General features: G+C 37.0%; 1 protein-coding gene across 4 annotated transcripts in view; it reads right to left on the bottom strand.

Moving 5' to 3' along the window:
- CLMN (calmin) overlaps window positions 1-14,620 on the bottom strand; it is an 87,283-nt gene that overhangs the window by 10,151 nt on the left and 62,512 nt on the right. For all 4 annotated transcript variants that reach the window (XM_034418413.3, XM_034418414.3, XM_087872572.1 and 1 more), the window contains 5 exons: window positions 13,847-13,939; window positions 9,445-9,635; window positions 5,551-5,744; window positions 4,830-4,912; window positions 2,625-3,869 (listed from right to left, as the gene is read on the bottom strand). In XM_034418413.3, coding sequence (XP_034274304.1) covers window positions 2,625-3,869; window positions 4,830-4,912; window positions 5,551-5,744; window positions 9,445-9,635; window positions 13,847-13,939 — 1,806 coding nt within the window. The remainder of the gene's footprint in view (window positions 1-2,624; window positions 3,870-4,829; window positions 4,913-5,550; window positions 5,745-9,444; window positions 9,636-13,846; window positions 13,940-14,620) is intronic.

The raw sequence follows: 14,620 nt of genomic DNA, 5'->3' as shown, positions 1-14,620 counted from the left end.
CATGAAGCAGACTGACACCCACCATGAAGAGCTCACATGGCCACAAACACGAAGCCAAACAACAACAACGCAGCTCACCAGCTCAAATCCCCCTGCAACTCAGACTAAGCTGAGCACAACCAAGCCCCCACCCAAACAGAACACACCCCCAGCCAATCAGAGCACAACCAACCCCCCATCCAATCAGAGCACAGCCAGGCCCCTAACCAATCAGAACACACCTCCGCCCAATCAGAACACAGCCAAGTTCCCACCCAATCAGCTTACACCCCCACTAGCAGTTAAAAAGAAGAGACAGCTGCGATCTCACATTGCTCCTGGAAGCACGAAGCCGAGAACACCAGCCTGAAGATGACGAATGAGACTTCGTCGAAACGTCGCCAAGACACTTCCAATTTTATGTGGGAGAAGACCCGAATAACCAAAGACCTACATACAAACACCCGCGAAAACCTGCATACACACACACACACACACACACACACACACACACACACACACAAAAATACAAATGGCACTAGCAAACTGAGAACTGAATTCAACAATTTATACAATTGGAAACTCAAAAGTTTGCTGGATAAAAAAGTGTTTTTAGGTGGCAATTTTGGTAGATATTTAAGGTATTCAAGTACAAATACACATTGTCACATTAATAATGCACAAAACATAAATCTGATTTATCTATATCTAAACTACAAGCTGTAAAAAGGGGAATAGAGCTTGCTATTGATCTTAGTTGGCTTTCCCATTTTGGATGGTGTTCCCTAAACAGTTGCATACATAGACTTTGCCAGATGATGGCTAACTTAAACAGCAAGACAAAACAAATTTCTTCCCTATATCATTTTTTGAGCTGTGTGGCAAAAAAATATAGCATAATCACTAGTAAAGTCAGTATTGGTAATAATTCTATTTAAACATGTGTAGATGGGAAATTATCTGACAAATCTGGGATGGATTGTGAGCTATAGCCTTTGGAAGTGCACATATTTTAGTTCTCTTCCCAGAAAACTAAATAGGGCTCCATTTACTGGCTAGGGATTAGTGCCTCAAATTCAGCTAATATCAGAATGAGAAACCAAATCCAAGGCAGTGAGTCTAGACAGATATACCACCTGAAATCTACTTTGCTGGCCATGTTGGCTGAAGAAAATACAACAATAGTTCAACTACCTCTGAAGAGAATAAGATGGGGAAGCCTAGCTTTTATCAAGTCAAATCACTACACGACTCACAAAGATTCCAGTCTGATCTACACAGCCAATACTCATTGGCACTGGAAACTTTTATTTCCAGCTATACAGGACAATGTGCAATACACTTTCAAAAATGATTGCCTCCTTTGTGTTTTACTTGCTCATAGAGGACAAGGCATTAGGGTGAGCATTGGTTCCCATGTTTGGATATTCACAAACCTTGTAATAAAATGTCTGCACTTGGCAAATTGAAAACACTATGACATAGCAGTCTTCTCCAGGTTTTATAACTTCTTTCACCCCTACCCAGTATTCTAATTGGCCAAAGTCCAACAAAATGAGACATACCATCTTAAGAAAGCCTACTGCAGAAGGACAGCTAAGGATACTGTTTCAAGGCTAGCCAACAAATGGAAACCCTATAAGCAGTTCTGAATGTGGCTAATAGACAGCCCAAATCCAAAGGAGAAAAGAGCTGAGAGACAGATAACTAACCAGGTGGCAGATTGCAGAAGGGTTTCCAGTGATGTATGAAACTCACTAGAGGGAACAGAATCAAAAAGGTTTGGTGTTCTGTGATTTTCTATTCTGTTGTAAAGATGGGAACAGAGTTGTTCAAGCTTATCAAAATGTTCCTATCCTTGTTTTAATAATTTTAAATACTTTAAAATATAAAATGTCATTTTGCCCCCAAATTTAGCAATATGATCTTGATGTGTTCTAGGAACCATACATGAAATGGTAGTAGCCACATGATATCCACCACCCACTCCTGATGTATATGGCAACGATGGATGGATGCTTTGTGTCAATGGTTCAGAAACCAATCCTTTTCCGAGGCGTTTCTGGTCCCAATATTTAAATCCAAACTCACTATTAAAACAGGCATAAATGTCAGTAAAAAAACATAAGTAAAGCATCTAACCCTGACTTAAGTCTAATCTTAAGTAAAGCATCCAAACAGACACTTTTTAAAAGTTAGTTGAAAATAGCATGTATTAAAGGGCATCCCTCCTTCCAATAGTAGTGTACAGCTCCTTTAAATCCTGGTGTGCATCATATAGTGCAAGTCAGAGGTGGTATTCAGTAGGTTCTGACCAGTTCTGGAGAACCGGTAGTGGAAATTTTGAGTAGTTCGGAGAACCGGTAAATACCATCTCTGACTGGCCCCGCCCCCATCTATTCTCTGCCTCCAGAGTCCCAGCTGATTGAGAGGAAATGGGGATTTTGCAGTAACTTTCCCCTGGAGTGGGGAGGAATGGAGATTTTACAGTATCCTTCCCCTGCCATGCCCACCAAGCCATGCCACGCCCACCAAGCCATGCCCTCAGGACCAGTAGTAAAAAAAATTGAATCCCACCACTGGCGCAAGTTAACGTAAGAACTATTTTGTTGAACCAAGCAAGCAATGGCAAAAGCTAACTTTACCACATGAGCATCTGGGTGCGCAGAATTGTTTTCAGTGGTAGCCATATTGTTGTTCTTCTGAGGCAGTGTGTTTTTCCCCACCACAGCAGACTTGCTAAATGAAAATTTGGTATGACTCTGAGAATCTCTTTTCTGTTTTTTTGGGCTTTTATTGTCCTTTTTTTTGGGCACATCCTTCATATTGCTCGGTAGATCTTGTTTGGGAATATTCCCTTCAATGCTTGGGCTAAGGGGCTCATTTTCAGCCAAACAATCGACTAGAATTTCTGAGCAGATTTTGCTGTTTTCTAAAAAGGAAAGGTCTGTATCAGAAGTGGAGGTAGCGAAGGCATCCAGCAGTGCTGATATGGAGACATCATAATGTGGATAATAGAAAAGGTCATGAGGAATTATGGAAACTTTGGAAGGATTTGGTGTCATCATTAATGCTTCATTAGCAATATTAAGGCCTTTGGAAGTATTACTGATTGGTTCATATTCAGGTGTATAAATTGCCTCTGAATTATCTTCAATGTCATGTTCATCAATTTCCTGATTAGTAGATGGGATTTCCTTTAAGTTAGATGATTGTTCCATAGGTTCATCATTTTCTGTAAGCTTAGATATTATTTCCTGATTCAACATCTGTAATATGTACTTCTGTGCGACCTCTTGTTCTTCAGATACATACCCAGGTTCATTTGTCAGATATTCTGATACATTTTTAGATGAATGGGAAGTCCAAGGCAAGGAGCAAATCTTACTCTCAGGTGATTCTTTTATTTCACTGGATGATTTTTGAATGTCAGAGTCAAATTCATCAGAGTCAACAGAATCTTTATGGTAAATAAGAACAGTTGATGGGAGGTCATCACTCTTTATCGAAGCTGACAAATTCACTTGATTTACTTCAGATTGGTTTACATTGTTGGCAAATTTAGCAATGGGGCTGATCTGAACACTTCTTACGGGCAATGACCTAGGCCTTTGAGGTTCTTTTGTAGAAGAATCCATATAATCAGCTAGGCTGTCATTAGGTTCTGTACTTGTTGCATGAAAATTTTGATTCTCCTCATCAAGAGGCAAAGTAAGATCATCAATTTGGGGTGGTGGTGATTGGTTTTCTACTAGGTGAATAGGATATATATGTTCTCCGTTTTCATTCAGGAGCAACACTTTTTCTTGTTTTTCTTCCTCTGGTATCTCTTTAAAATGGACATAAGCAGATTCAATTGGAAATTCCTTGTCCAGATCTGAAAAGTCTTCCTATGTGACATTAAATATAAATAATAATAATGAATACATAATCATAGAACCATAGAACCTGAAAAAAAGTTGAATGATTATATTTTCCAAAACACTGGGCAAATAATTGTTCTAATTCAATATAAATGAACGGTTTTTATCAAGCAAACTGTACTACAACTAATAACAATGGAATGAAATTTAGGAATTCCAACAGATTGTCTATCTGTTCTGCTTTTTTAAACTGTCATAGCATAGATGTGAACGTTACTTTTTAAAGTCTATATAGAATACAATTCCACCACAAAAAGTTGAAGGAAGGCATTGGGCAGAGACTTAGATAAAAGTGGACAGTATATGTCTTAATTCTCATTTGCTGAAAATTGAGGGTAGGGGAATGTGACTATATGCATGAATTAATCAATATGCTGATTGTCATATTTTGAAAACCAGATTCAGAATACTTTGTTTTCCTTGTAGGAAGCTCTATACCAAGGGCCAATGTCTTCAACAAGCCAGTCTCTGAAGTCTGATATCCTGTAGTATCTATTTTGATGATCTTTATAATCTAAATTAGGTTTTAAAGGATTCACATGGTCATAACAATCATCAACTCAGTTTGGGCAATTTACGATGAAGGTACCTTCTTCTTTCCAGAACAGCAAAGTCCTTGATATTTGCTGAATTCAATATGGTGCATCGTTGTAGAAAATAAGTGATTTGATTATACTTTAATTTAAAATAATAGCTGAATCATCTTATGATCATAAGTTTGAATATATTGAAGTATTAATACCAACAACTGACAAAACCTGACAGAAGTGGGCAACAATCATACAAAGTTGAAGTCTGAAAATCAGTAAGCATTCCTTACTTAATCTATTCAGCATGATAATGTATCAGAAAATCAGAAGGAGTGATACTATATAAGTATCTTAAAAAGAAAAAAAGTTAAAAAGTGAAGTGAAATAAAACACATACCCCTTCCAGTTCTGGGAAATGCTCCAAAAACTGTGCCACATAGGTCATGATGGACTGCTCATCAGGTGAATCAATCATAATGTCTGGGAAGAAATCACATGAAGCATCATTTCAATATTAACCAAATCATCCATGAATGAAAAATAATTACCATTCCAAGACACTGTCTTTTCAAAACTGCCACCTTTACTTTATTCTCAGTTAATATCTTAATACCTTAATATTCTTCTCCAGGTACAAAAGTTTCTTTTAAAGAACAAGCATGGTCTGGAAGATGATTCTAGAGTAGCCAGTACTGGTATCCTTCCTGATAATGAGTTTGCTAAATTAAAAAATATTTATTTTTCTTCTTTTTCTATAACCTTCGTATCTATAAGGTTGGTTTTTGTTCTAGGAAGATTCTCAACATGCAGTGTGTTAGGTTGAATGGTGCTATCAATTCTGTTTTGTATTAAATGCCATGAATGTTCTAAACCTTCTTCTGAACCATCTCTCTTAAGGGTGGAGTGCATGTTGTGATTTATCTGCCCTGTATGTTTATCTGTTTCTGCTAAATAATAACAACAATAACAACAACAACAATAACTTTATTGTCATTGTACATATATACACAGTATACCCATACAACGAAATTAACTTAATACCCAAAGACCAGGTCCAACATACATAACAATCCCCAAATACATATACATATAGTGACATTCAAATATGAGTAGGCTACCTTCTGGTTCCAGAAGCCTTGGAATACCCAGATAGTCTTGTGCAGTACAGAATGCATCCTCTAAGTTTTCCCTGGGAGATTTCTCTAAAGCTTGCTTCATATCTACCAAGCTAGAATCTATTGCTTTGATTACAGCTAAGAAGGCCAGGCCACTTCTCCAACTGCTGGTAAAGTCCTGAATTGCAACACCATATCTAAAAGAAGAAGAGGCACTTATGAATATTCAAATACAAAAACAATAAGCTTAACAACTTTTGGAACATGAAAAATTGTTGCAATAAAATAAGTCAGCTTTAGAAATTGAACCACACAATTATAAGCTGACGACTAAATTTCCAGGGTTTTTTCCCCATATATTTATTTCAATGGAATGGAATGGAATAAAATAATAAATAATAACCTTTATTGTCATTGTACATATATACAACAAAATTGATTTAGCCTCTACTGGTGCAAGCCATAACAAAAATACAAGACAACATGAATTATATAGAAAATGGTCCTTATACAAGTAATTAGGGAGAAACCAGTCATATGTTTCCATGTATGCATGGAGTGATTGTAGTTGTATTTAGGAGTCTGACCGCCCATGGATAAAAGCTGTTTTTAAACTTGTTTGTCCGGCTGGCTATACTTCTGTGTCTTCTACCTAATGGTAAAAGTGAGAAAAGACACTGACCAGGATGTGAATCGTCCCTAAGTATCTTCCTTACTCTGCTGAAACAACAAGACCTAGTGATGTCATCCAGTAGTGTTAGGAGGCAACCAATGGTTTCTTGTGCCAAATTAATCACTCTCTGTTGTGCCTTCCTGTCCGGAGCTGTTGAACCAGCATACCATACTGTTATACAATTGCCTCCATAAGCTGTGAATACACCAACACTGGAGGTTTTTAAGAAGATGTTGGATAACCATTTGTCTGAAGTGGTGTAGGGTTTCCTGCCTGGGCAGTGGGTTGGACTAGAAGACCTACAAGGTCCCTTCCAACTCTGTTATTCTATTCTATTCTATTCTATTCTATTCTATTCTATTCTATTCTATTCTATTCTATTCTATTCAGTATGTAAGAATACTTTCTATCGTAGACCGATAGATAGCGGTCATCAGGCATTGTTACTAACCACCAGAGATGTGTGTTGTTTTTCCAGGTGAGATCTTGACTAATAAGCAATCCCAAGAATTTAAAAGAGGAAACCCTCTCCACACGGCCCCCCTTGATGTACAATGGAGCAGATTCCTCTCTGTGCTTCCAGAAATCCAGCACCATCTCCTTTGTCTTGCTAGTGTCCAGAATACATATTCTTCTATCCTGTTTTTCATTTTTTAAAAATATTTCAGTTATTTGCTTATCAATTTTTTTTTGTTTGTGCTTGTAGTTGATCTACATTATCTTTTATCACTGTTACTTCTTCTGTGTATGTAGGTTGCTTTTTGAACACCATGTGGATAGCTTCTGGACTTCTTCTCTGTATGCTGATTTGTCCTCTCCAGTTATAAGACCCTCCAGGAATGAAATGGAATGGAATAGCAGAGTTGGAAGGGATCTCAGAGGTCTTCCAGTCCAACCCCCTGCTTAGGCAGGAATCCCTATATCATTTCAGACAAATGATTATCCAATCTCTTCTTAAAAACTTCCAGTATTGGAACATTTACAACTTCTGGAGGCAAGTTGTTCCACTGATTAATTGTTCTATCAGGAAATTTCTCCTTAGTTCTAGGTTGCTTCTCTCCTTGATTAGTTTCCACCCATTGCTTCTTGTCTTGCCCTCAGGTGCTTTGGAGAATAGCTTGACTCCTTCTTCTTAGTGGCAGCTCCTGAGATATTGGAGCACTGCTATAATATCATCCCTAGTCCTTCTCATTATACCCAATTCCAGAAACTGTTCTTTAATTTTAATGTTATCCTTCAACAAAATTTATTCCACGCCAGTATTTATGTTTAAGAAAAAAATATAAGAATATATTCATACATATGACTTGATGCTGGTTAACTCTGGTGCACCTTAAAGCTTAAATGTGCTTCCTATTTTAACTGAATTAATTTAGGGCTGTTTTAAACATATTATCTAGCTTTACTAGCTTTTCATTTCCATGTAAAAATATACATCAGCCAGAAACCTCCTTTATTTACCGTGTTTCTTCGAAACTAAGACCCTTTCTTACATTTTTTTGAACCCTGAAATAAGCGCTTGGCCTTATTTTCAGGGAGGTCTTATTATTTTGGGGCGTGTGGAGGAAACCAGAGGAAATGGTGGGGACCAGCTGTGCATGCATTTAAATATTTTTGGGGAGGGCTTATTTTCAGGGGAGGCTTATTTTAGTGCATGCACTCAAAAGCCCAATTGGGCTTATTATCAGGAGATGTCTTATTTTAGGGGAAACAGGGTAACTAATGCCCATTGTCCAGAGAGACAATTATCATAAATTAACATACATGGAAATGCCATCGACATAAAACTGTTTATAACAAAGAATGTAATAGGCCCATGCTCAAACACATTTGGTGATATTACAGCACATTTTATTACCTGTGTGACATGAAGTATTTACCGTAAATACTATCATGAAATTAGGGATTGAAATGATTGGCCCCATAGAAGTCCCTTCTATGACTTCTGAGTAGTATTTGATTCTATGGCCATCACAAAATGCAGCTTGGACTCCATCTGGGAAGTGAATTGAGTCCATCCCATGATCAACTGACAGCACTGCTGGACAGTATCCACAGCTGCAAAGGGAAGCTGAGACTGGACATTACAGAAAGTCCCCAGTGACAATATCCCCTGATCAGTGAGTAGCCCATTTTGCTTCCTGTTTGGCTCAAGACATGTCAAATAATGTCATAATTCACTGAGATTTCAAAATACAGTAGACTAATGGGTCTCCATGATCAGAAAAATAAGAAAAGGATAATTCTCCCTATCCCAAGAATATGCCTCTACGGGTGTAATGGTGTTTATAATTTTTAAAGCAGAGATTAAAATTTAGGTAGAGACAGAAATACAGAAAGAACTCGGGGCAAGTTGATCTCTGTAATAATTTAGAGGAATTATTAACTGCTTCCTGAAATCTAATGGACAAGTAAACAGTTTATTCAAATGATTTAAGCTGTGAATGTCTACATTTGCACAAGATGAATATTTGAAAATATTGCCATGGGCTTTTTATAATTTTTTTCCAGCAAAAAAAAAAAAAAATAGACAGTTCTGATTTAGAATATATTCTTACAGAAATGTGATGTGCATAACAGTGTCATTCCACTGACCCATTTCACAACTGTTCTGTAAGAAGTCATAAAACAAAGAAGACATGGAAAGGAAGGTGCATGGAAGCTGCTTGCATTTTAGAATAGCATTTTAACTGGCAATGAAATCTCTGACCATTCCAGGCACAAAAGATTGACCTCTAAGCTGCATATATAGAGATGAAAATTAATCTGTGGACAATGGAACTTCCCTCCAGACAAACAGATTACTATACCCCCTTTCTTCTTTGAGATTAATGGATAGAAATGGAAGACTGGAATCACAAAGCTGAATTCCAGTTTAATTTTCCTGACAAATTATGACTCTCCCCACTTTCTCCAAAAATACCTACTAAGAGAAAGAACTGGTACGTTCACTCTGGTTTCCATAATCTTTGTATAGTAATGAGGATTTGCACAAAGAAATCAATTGCAGAGAAATTCAGAACAGTGTTATCAACACCAAAATCACAGAACAGGAACATCAGGAAAGCTGATCAGCTTGATAACAGGGTCAGTTACATTCTGTTCTTGCACAAGATCCCCTTTACATTGCTTTAAACAGATCAAAAAAAGGACATTTTTCATCCCTCTAACAGGCAATGAAATTGACTTTTGTTTTTAAAAAGTGAGGAGAGGAATCAACGTACTTTCTAGTTTTCCTTTGAACCCAAGTTAAAAGAGCCTTGATTGCTTTCCGCTGATCCTTCACCGAAACAGACATGTTTCTCTCAACATTAGGTGTGCTGGGATGAGATGTGTCCGAATCAGGGCCACTTGGCCCTGATGACAGGCTAGATGAGGAGGAGTTCCTATTGAGGTTGCCTGTAAGTTCCTTTATCTGTAATGAAAAAGGCAGTTATTAAGGAGAGAAATACAAAACAAAGATCATTATCATCTAGTCATGCTTCCCAGACAATCAACCCTTTTCATTGCTTTAGGCAAGAAATTGGTTGCAGGCACCCCTTCAGTGCTAAGACCCAGAGTTCAGCTGAGGCCAATTTGATGCATCTGAAAACAGCTGCCCATGCCCTACATCACTAGCACTGGCAACTGCTTTCCATTATATATCATAAAATGCACACCACCTTCCAACAGTCAATATTTTGCAGTAACATGACCCAGATCTGGGCCAAACTACAGGTATGGATGCTGTAAGTAAACAATCCACAAACATGCTCACTTTAAGAGTAACATATTTATTCTGTGGATTATTTCCTCAGCTTTAAGAGGTTACAAAAATAAATAATTTGCATATACGGTATTACAATGGGGGCAAATGAATATAATGTGCAACTATTCCTAAGTAAACAGCCTTAGCCATTAATAATGTTGATGCACAGTGAAGATTTAAATATATATATAGTATGTGATCTACTTTTGCTCACTACCGAAAAGGTAAACTTTTGAATTTTTCTTTTTATTATCATGATTAATCTGTAATAAATCTACTCATCTATCTATTGGACAGAGTGACCTTTCCATAAACACATCTCTTTCTCTTCAGAGAAGGGATTGTATTACAGCTGAAAACCTCCTTGAGAAAAGTGCTTCTGTTATTTCCCTTAGTGCTACAGGCCTTCATGTAACTGCCTTGCTATCTGAGAATCCTACTTTCCTGAACATTGGATTTTCAGGGGAATCAGTATAAACTATGGTAACTCTCTGCCTTCCTGTAGTTGTGTTCCCATGAACTCTGCTCCAAACCCTTCTAGCCTTTGCCAGAATAGGACGTCACATCTCTTCACCCCCACCCCCCAAGCATTCATGGAAAAATGAAAGGTATTTCTGCTAAATATTGATTACCTTATATGTGGCAATAACATATGATTTATTAGAATGCAGCAAACTGCCTTTTTGGTTGAAAGTTACCAAATGATAGAAAGGAAAAAAAAAATACTCCAGAGTTTGGAAGAGATAACAAGTGGCAAGGAGCAGGCTCAGTTTGGAGTCCAGTGTTAGTTACAGTTTATGAAGAAGGTATTTTTGGAATGCCATAATAGCAATAAGACAATGCTAAAATCAATGCCAATGTCACTTTGCAGCAGAACAGGATAAACAACCTGATCTTTTAATGAGTGATACTCAGCACCAAGCATGGAAGACTCTTTGCTTTTCAAAGGCCTGACATATTTACTTTTTAACAGATGGTGGGGCCGGGAAATGTCTTCTCATGTTTCCTGGCTTGTTAGCTCCCATTTTGCCATTTGAAAATTTGGCTCACCTTTAAAGGAATAATCATGTTTAGGAAATAGCAGCTGAAATGGAGGCAGCCGGAAGGAAAGTAGTAAATGGCAAAATAATTGAAAGGAAATGGTAACATTTTTTTCTCCTTACCAAATTCACACAGCTACTGTATGATTATCTGATCAGGTTTGGCCCATTGTAAACACATACAGTACTCAGAAAGCGTTTGGTTGGAAATTATGTTGCCAGGTTTTATTTTTTCTCCTTTCCCTAGCAAAGAAAAACTATTTCGATTTGGCCATTTTGAGGGGAAAACAAATATTTTAAGCATTCTAGTTAGATGTTTTTAATTGAATGAGTATGTATATTTTCTAGCTATGGTTTTGACAAAGCTATCAAAAATCCATTGTTGGGGGAAACTTAGTTCAGTTGGCTGAGCAATTGGGCAGGGGGTAGGACTAGATGACCTACAAGGTCTCTTCCAAATCTGTTAATCTGTAATCTAATCAATTGCATCATCATCACCTGACCAATCTCGCTTAGGCAAATAATCAGTTTAAATCAGCAAGGCTGAATATTCCACTTAATACCTTTTAAAAGAGATTCATGAGAATACTAATGCTTGTGATTTTTACAAACTCTCTTTGTCACCAGTAGGGGTTTTTCCCCTTCAAAATACTGTCCATTTTAAAGTAAATGTGGTTGCTCATTGCCCATTGAGGAGAAACATGCTTACAATAGAGAGCGATGTAAATTATTTAAATTATATTAGTGGCAAGAGGACACAAATTTCATGTGCTCTCCTGCTGGCTATCAAGTTCCCATGTAGGACTTAATCCTGAAATGTCATTGAAAATTTCACTGCCTTTCCTAAAATTAGAGTTAAGATGATCTAGCAAACTGGGGTTGAGTTTCCAGAGAAGTACTTCCTAATTTGATACCCTGAAGATCAGCACTTCTAAATCTCCCAACCTTCCTTACATTAAATCCACGATTGTCTAATTGTTGTAATGTGTTTTAATGTGTTTTTGTTGTTATTGTTCAATTATTTATATCTGTTTTGTTTTGGATTTTCTTTTTTAACTGTGTGACCCTCCCATAACCATGTATGTGGGATGGGCAGCTATGCAAATTAAATAGATCAAAATAAATAAATAACATCTAGACCAGGGGTGTCAAACTTGCATCGTCAAATGATATACTGCGACTTCCCCCCCTTCGCTAAACTGGGGTGGGCGGAGCCAGCGCATGATGCATCCGGCCAGCAGGCCGTGAGTTTGACACCTCTGATCTAAACAATAACCCCAAGTCTTTTCAGAAAGTGAAGGGGCTTTTGTGACTTTGGGAGTTAGCAAAATTTAATTGCCCAAATTGGAATATCTCAGTTGCCCAAATTAGAGTAAGCAGAAACAATTCCTGTTTACTTGAAAGCCATCTGTAGATACAATCTCTAGTGCCAACCAGACTTTCCTAAAGATAAACTTTAATATATGCAGAATTCAGAATGACATAGTTATACAGCATTTAAATATTTTTTTTATAAAAATGACTGTAAAAAGAAAGAATTTTAAGAAGCATGTGTCCAAGATAAATCAGACTTCAACATTTTAATTAAGGTTGCATATTGGTATTCTTCAAATATTTGTGGTATTTGTATGAATCCTCTGACTGAAACAATAGATTGGATAGGTTATTATAATTAAATATTTTCTTCAAAACTGGCAATTCTCTCCTCCTGGAAAAGGTCCAAATTCATTCAAGAGCCATATGATCTGCTTAGGTAAAACTCAAGGAATATTGATTAGGTTTGAAGGACCTGCTGTTCTTCTTCCTAGAAAAGTTTTCAAGTCCTGATTTGCACGTCTAGTAATTGGGTAGTATTTTCAATCTATCAAGGTGGCATAAATAGAACTCTCAATCACATTAGAGGTCATTTGTGGAAAAAAACAGCAACATTTATAGAGAGTAGAAATGCATGAGAAGTATTGTTGGCCAAAATCTGGTTCCCAATGCATAAAATAGGGGGCGAGTTAGATCTGCTCTAGACTGGTGTTTTTAAATAGTTGGAAGCATATTGATTACATGGGTAAATCATTGTGTGACATTTCACAGTTTAATTATGGTGTTAGTACATTGAAACAATGCACATCTACAACTGTTTAAAAAAGCAGTGTGCAACCTTTATTTTTTGACTGAGTCCTGCACTTGGCTTTTTGTGGCATATTGGGAATCATATTCCAAAAATTACCACAGGACAGGGTAAAAAGTAGATAGGGCCAAGGATAACACTTACATTTGATTTAACATAAATGTAAATGTAAGAAAAATTAAATAACATAAACACTATGCAGTGTCCCCATATGTTAATTTTTCCTCTCCACCAAAATAAAAATGACAATTTGTTGTAAGGGTTTCTGGAATCTACATCTGAGGTTTGAGAGGTTCAATTGCAACCTTAGCTGGGCCTCAAGTTTTGCATCTCTGTTTAAAGCATAATTGGCAAGATGCATACCATTAAAATGAAGAATGCAATGACTGGAGACTGATCTAAGATTTGGATGAAAGCCAGAAACATTTAAGTCAGGCTGGACATAAGTAACTAGATGAAGAAAACCATTTGTGAAGATAAAGGAAATGTCCTGAGAAGGAGGTGGAGGAAGAAAAAGGGAGAAAAGAAAGAGGTAAAAAGGCTCCTGTGATGGGATCATTGCCATAGTCCAAATTTTGCAATGTTGCTAGACAAAAAAAAATAAAAATAAAAAATACAGATGACAGCATGATTTATTTAATTTGTATCCTTTTTTGTATATCAATCTGTTTTCTGTTGAAAGCGAAAATGTGAATTATAGCATTGGATTTTTTTACCTGAAAAAACAGGATTATGTTCCATATCAGGCCCAGTACCATGGAGGAGTTCCCATCTGCTATTTCAGATGCATCAATGCTAACCAGCTTTACCTAAAGAAAAATGGTTTGCATTTTTCAAAGTTATGTTTTCAAATAAATATATTCATCAAATAATTGATTTTCAGTTGTGGAACTAGAGACTGTATATACCATCTACATTTCTCAATAAGACTAGGCAATTTTTCGTCACATTGTGCTTTTTTACAGTGCAATAGCTACTGACTACTGTTTCTATCTACGCTTCTATATAAACTGTGCTAGTTTACAATATACAGTAATATGGCCCCACATATTTTCTTGCCTGTAGGACTGGCACTTTCAATTCTTGATACCTTGTTTTACCAGGTGACAAAAAAGTGTCAGCCTTTTTGAGAGAGGCCAGATCAGGGAACAGACTATTTAAAAGTTTCTCAATTTTACACTCTGCCCCTCATAAACCAAACAGAATCAAATGAGGGTTGTCTTGAGTTACTTTCATACCTCTTCTCCCTTCAAGGGCCAAGTTGGTTTTTATTTAACGATTCATGCATTCTTTCCTCAAGTTATCTTGGTATTCCTCTATACCAGCCAGCAGCAAAGACAGATAACGATCCTTCTATTTTTATTTCAACATAAAGGAACTTGGCCATATTGAATGAATGAAGCTGTATGTGGGCCTGACATTTAGATCCCCAAGTACCTCTGGACTCCATGAGCAGGACAGAAAGATCTCCTACCCAGACTAGAATTATT

Source organism: Pantherophis guttatus, chromosome 1, assembly GCF_059756535.1.
Source record: "Pantherophis guttatus breed Tessera chromosome 1, ASM5975653v1, whole genome shotgun sequence".
Lineage (NCBI taxonomy): Eukaryota > Metazoa > Chordata > Lepidosauria > Squamata > Colubridae > Pantherophis > Pantherophis guttatus.
The sequence above is the reverse complement of the archived record's forward strand: the minus strand, read 5'-3'. Positions and strand labels throughout refer to the sequence as shown.